We start from the raw sequence: 5,171 nt of genomic DNA, 5'->3' as shown, positions 1-5,171 counted from the left end.
GTGTCTGTCCCAGTTTCCTTTTCCTCTGCAAGAATTTCAGGTAACGGAGCATCCCACGAGTTCCATGTGTTTGGCAGTTGTTCTCTAGTCTTCCTTGCACTTCTGCTGGTGCTGCCTGTCCCAGAGCTGCTGTCCTTGTCCCCCTTGGTGGCCCTGTCTCTGAGAGGGGTGGCTGCTCAGAGCAGGTGGAAGTGCAGAGGAGCTCAGTTGATGTGGAAGGAGTTGTTCACATCAGTGTGGTGGCAGAAACTGGAGCCTGTGCATTTCATCACAAGGTACTGTACTCTGCCATCACTTTGTAAATTCTGTCCTAGAATTCTGTGAGGATGGTGCTTCATCCCCCCTCCCTCCTCCTCCTCCTCAGGCCAGCTGTAATGTCAGAAATGCTCACTCAGCACCTGGGCTGAGCTCCTCTGGAGCTCTTCAGGAACAGTTCCCAGGAATTGGTGCTGTCTGAAGAGCTCCTGCTTTGTAACCAACAGCCCTGGAAACTTATTTGCCTGGCTGAAAAACACCCCCAGTGGAACAACATTTTTGCTTTTGAAATTTCAAAGGAAGTCACTGACCTGGACTGTGCTGACTAAACCCACCTCACTTGTGACCCCATAAAGAGTGGGGCTGAGTGAGGCCCTTGGAGCTCTGCTGGACTGCAGTGGGCAGGGACCAAGACTCCCTCAGAGCCAGTGAACCCCTGTTTGCTGTATTTGGAGAACCAGCACTGACGGCAGAGCATGGAATGATGCCCCCCTTCCTTGAGGCTCAACCCTTCAGCCACTGACAAGAGGCAAAGGTATCCAAGGTAAGTGCTTCAGTGAATTCCAGGGGAATTTTATACCTTCTACATACTCCTTCAGGACTGTTTGTGAGTGTAGATATGCTATAGAAAATGTACCATGGGTAGTATTCTCAGAGATTCTAAGTAACTCAGGCCTATGAGTGAATTGCTGTTGTGCTTATAGGAAATTCTGTATGAATCTTTAATTAAATTGTTCTCAATTAAACTATGGACTAAGTGCTGTTAAGTTTAAGTGTAATTAAACCTTCAGTCATAAACTACTGGTCAGATCTGGGGTTCAGTTCAGCAAGGGGGGGTCCACTCTGAACTTAGTGACTCAATGGGAACATCTCCCTTAATCATTTTATCCTTACCCTTTTTGTATCCCCACCATCCTCAGAAATAAGTTTTGGTTGATTTTGGTTTTAATTGATTGATTGTAGATTTTAGTTTGCTTTTTCTCTGTGTGCTTTAACCACCTAGTAAATACTGGAGTGAACTTTGTTGAATGGACTTTGCCACACTTTCATTTTTATATTAAACCTGGTTTTGCTGATTCCTTTGCTGGCAATTCTTTGAGTGACCTTAAAACACTCCTTAGTGCCAGTGTGAAAGCTTGCCAACAGCTCTACTGCAGTGATTCCTTACCTGTTTTTAAAGATTATTTCTCCCTCCAGTGTCACTTAGTTGGCGGAAACACCAACCAACCCAGCAGAGTATCACTTCTGACAGAGTGAGTTGAGCCAAGGTCTACAGAGACAGCCTGGAGCAAACAGCCATGGCCAAACTCCTCTTCCAGGGCAAAGATCAAGTTTTCTATTCCTGCTGCAGCAGTTACACAACAGCAGAAATCAGCTGCTCTATGTGGAGAACCAGTGACAACAGAGCGTGGGAGGAGTTGCAGGAGTTGTCTTCAGGGCCCAAGTGCTTAAAGCACTGTTGTTCAAACACCCCTTTCCTGACCCCACAGCTGTCTCCCTGACACAGCAAGGTGGTGCCTCTGCAGGCTGAGCAGGTGAGGTTACAAACTGTAAGAATTTACTTTGACAGAGTAGTCAGGGTTGGAAGGGACCTCTGCAGACCATTTAATCCAAGCCCCCTGCCCAGGCAGGGTCACCTGGAGCAGGTGACACAGGAACAAGTCCAGGTGAGTTTGGGATGTCCACAGAGAAGGAGACTCCACATCCTCCCTGGACAACTGTTCAGGGCTCTGCCACCCTCAGTGTACAGAAATTCTTCCTCATGAGGTGGAACTCCTTGCTTTATGTTTATGGCCATTGCTCCTTGTCCTGTTGCTGGACACCACTGAGGGGAGCCTGGCACCGTCCTCTTGGCACCCACCGTTGAAGATATTTGTATGCATTGAGATCCCCTCTGAGTCTTCTCTTCTCTGGACTAAACAGGCCCAGCTCCTGCAGTCCCTCCTCATAAGAGATGCTCCAGACCCCTCATGTTTATGGCCCCTGCTTGATCCTCTCCAGGAGCTCCTTGTCTTTCCTGCACTGTGGAGACCAGAACTGAACACAGCACTCCCTCTCCAGGGCTGGGAGCCTCACTTCTGAGAGGGTGCTCATTTCCAGCAGAATCAGATTGTTCAATGTGGAGGATTTTAAATCAGCTTCATCTTTCAGGTAACAAGCACAGCACCTTGAACTGACACCCAATCACACAGCTATGGGGTAAGAAGAGTTTCTGTTCAACACAAGCATTGAAGTGAAACAAAACAGGGCAGTACAACCACTCCTTCCTGCAAAATCCTTTCATACCTGAAGTTTCAGTTTGAGGAGGTCAAAAGCAGCACAGGAAAACCTATTACCCATAACCTGCACACCCAAACCCTTCAAGTGACCCCTGGCAGGGAAGCAGCTCCCTCATTCGTGCTGTAGAGGGGTTGGAAGGATTTACATGTCACATCTTTGCAGTTAGAGCTCTTTTATTGTTACCTTTCCTGGGTGTGTGTGGTTACAGGCACGGTCAGGGCTTGTCGTCGCTGTAGTAGCGCTGCTTCATGGCTCGGTATTTCCTCAGGAAGTACAAAGCCTCCAGCTCCTTTATAACAAACTCTCCCCGAGCAATCAGCTGCTTAATTTTTTCTGGGTCTGTCTCATCTTTGTTTTTTAGAAAAGCTGCTTTCAAACGGCTTCTGAAGTAGTCTGCTCCTTTGGGATACTCCCTTCCAAGGTACAGCAGCTTGGGGAGAAAAGAATAATAATGTGGTTTTAATTAACTGAGTGCACAGTGAAAGGGGGTTTGTTTTCTGGTTAAGGAAAGTGCTGGTGGCATTTGAGACACTTACATTTTTGTACAGTTTTATCACTTCACTTCTTAAAGAACTGGCCATTCTCACATTTCAGTGAACTGTGTCCTTGTGTGATTTTTTTGGTTTGTTTGGGTTTTGTTACCTGAAGGATAATCAATTTGAAATTAGCCTTCTCTGGGAGTCAGTGAACCGCCTCAGCCTTCCTGAAACTTCTGTATCCTACCAAGCCCCATTTGCTCTGATTCTGGTTCTACTCCATCTCTTCTTTCTTTTTCTTTCCTACTTTTTATTCTATTTAGCTTCTCATTGTCTTCTCCCCTCCCCCCTCAAACAGAAAACAAGAAACTTCTAATAACTTTCAACAACTGGGACACTTTGTGCTGTTCATTGGCTGCTTTCTCACACCCTTACAATTCTGCACCTGCTGGCCTGGCTGCTTCTGTGGTCTACTAAAAAACTGTATCTACATATTTTTATATATATACATATATATAAATATATATGTGTGTATATATATATATATATATATATAAAGATATCTAAATAGAATCCATATTGATGTATTTTATATATTCACATAGTAATGTTTATAATAACATATTTTGATGTATTTATTTCTATCTCCACATATATTTATGTATCACATATTCCTATATTGTATATATAGATATATCCATTTTATAAATATACGTTTATATTCCTGCAACTGTCACATTCATAAATTTTACTTTTTTAAGGACTCTTTAAGTGCATTACAAATTGAGTCCAGTGTGCACCGGCAAAACGTAAGGACAAGTGACAAAGTAACTGATTCTTATTTCTGTATTCTGTGACTTTCAAAATCACATGAAAGAACCTTAAAGATTATCTCGTCCCAACCCAGGGCTGTGGGCAGGGACACCTTCCACTGTCCCGGCTTGCTCAGAGTCCCGCCCAGCCTGGCCTCGGACGCTGCCAGGGACGGGGCAGCCAAAACCAAATCACAAGCGAATGGAATCCAGTCCAGCTCCCGCTGCGGGCCCCCTCGGGCCGCCGCCTCGCCCTGGCTCTGCCCGCCGCCCCGTTCCCCCCGGAGCCACGCCCGGTTCCCCGCGGATCCCGGCGAGGCCGGACCGGGATCTCACCCGCTGCTCCCGGAACCGCCGCCGTGCCGCTTTACGGCAGCGCCGGGAGCGCCCGGCCCGAGCTGCGCCTGCGCCGCCGCCGCCGGGGCAGCGGGCGGGGCCCGAGGGGGGCGGGAGCCTGAGGGAGGCGGGCACGGCCACGGGCACTGGGAGCCTGAGGGAGGCGGGCACGGGCACCGCCGTCCTGAGGGACACGGGCTCCAGGAGCCTGAGGGAGGCGGGCACTGCCACGGGCACCGCCGGCCTGAGAGACACGGGCGCTGGCGTCCCGAGGGACACGGGCACCGCCACGGGCACCGTCGTCCTCAGGGACACGGGCACCGCCACTTGCGGCGGGATCGCATCCTGAGGGACACGGGCGCTGCCACCCTTGGCGGGATCGCATCCCGAGGAACGCGGGCACCGCCACCCGCGGGGGGATCGCGTCCTGAGGGACACGGGCACCACTACGGGCACCGGCACTTGCGGCAGGATCGCATCCTGAGGGACACGGGCACCGACACGGGCACCGGCTTCCTCAGGGACACGGGCACTGCCACCTGCGGCGGGATCGCATCCTGAGGGACACGGGCACCGCCACCCGCGGCAGGCCATGGTGGGGCAGGGAAGGGGCCTGGGTACGGGTTACATGGTGGGATGGGGAAGGATGAGGTGTGCAGTAAAGCGGGGTGTTCTTGTGAGCTGCCGAAGTCCCGGGAGGTGGGAGAAAGGCTTTGAGGATGAAAGAAGCAGCCGAGGGCCGCGTTATCTGTGGTGTGAGCCCTTGTGCCGTGGGTTGCTGCTGTGGCTGCTCCGTGTGGAGCCAGCCGGGAGGTGGCTCACACTTTGTTGCCAGAATGGCTCCGTAGTAAAAAACTTCATTCCAGGAGTCATGTATTAGTGGTTAATTTTCTGCAGTATTGAAATTCTTGTCATTATAGTTTTTCAATAGATGATCACATCCAATTTTAACAGAGTAATACTGTTTTTCTAATTATTCCTTTCTAGCTCATACATTGTTTTCTGATGTTCT

General features: G+C 49.6%; 1 protein-coding gene across 1 annotated transcript; it reads right to left on the bottom strand.

Moving 5' to 3' along the window:
* Window positions 1-2,694: 2,694 nt before the first annotated feature.
* ETFRF1 (electron transfer flavoprotein regulatory factor 1) lies at window positions 2,695-4,232 on the bottom strand. Its single transcript, XM_058022395.1, has 3 exons — window positions 4,160-4,232; window positions 3,072-3,177; window positions 2,695-2,965 (listed from the first exon to the last, which is right to left on the bottom strand). The coding sequence occupies exons 2-3, from the start codon at window positions 3,114-3,116 to the stop codon at window positions 2,750-2,752; spliced, it is 261 nt and encodes an 86-aa protein (XP_057878378.1). The 5' UTR covers window positions 3,117-3,177; window positions 4,160-4,232; the 3' UTR covers window positions 2,695-2,749.
* Window positions 4,233-5,171: the final 939 nt, after the last annotated feature.

The sequence above is a fragment of the Melospiza georgiana genome, chromosome 4, assembly GCF_028018845.1.
Source record: "Melospiza georgiana isolate bMelGeo1 chromosome 4, bMelGeo1.pri, whole genome shotgun sequence".
Taxonomy (NCBI): domain Eukaryota; kingdom Metazoa; phylum Chordata; class Aves; order Passeriformes; family Passerellidae; genus Melospiza; species Melospiza georgiana.
Note: the sequence above shows the minus strand (reverse complement) of the source record. Positions and strands in the feature narration are given on the sequence as shown.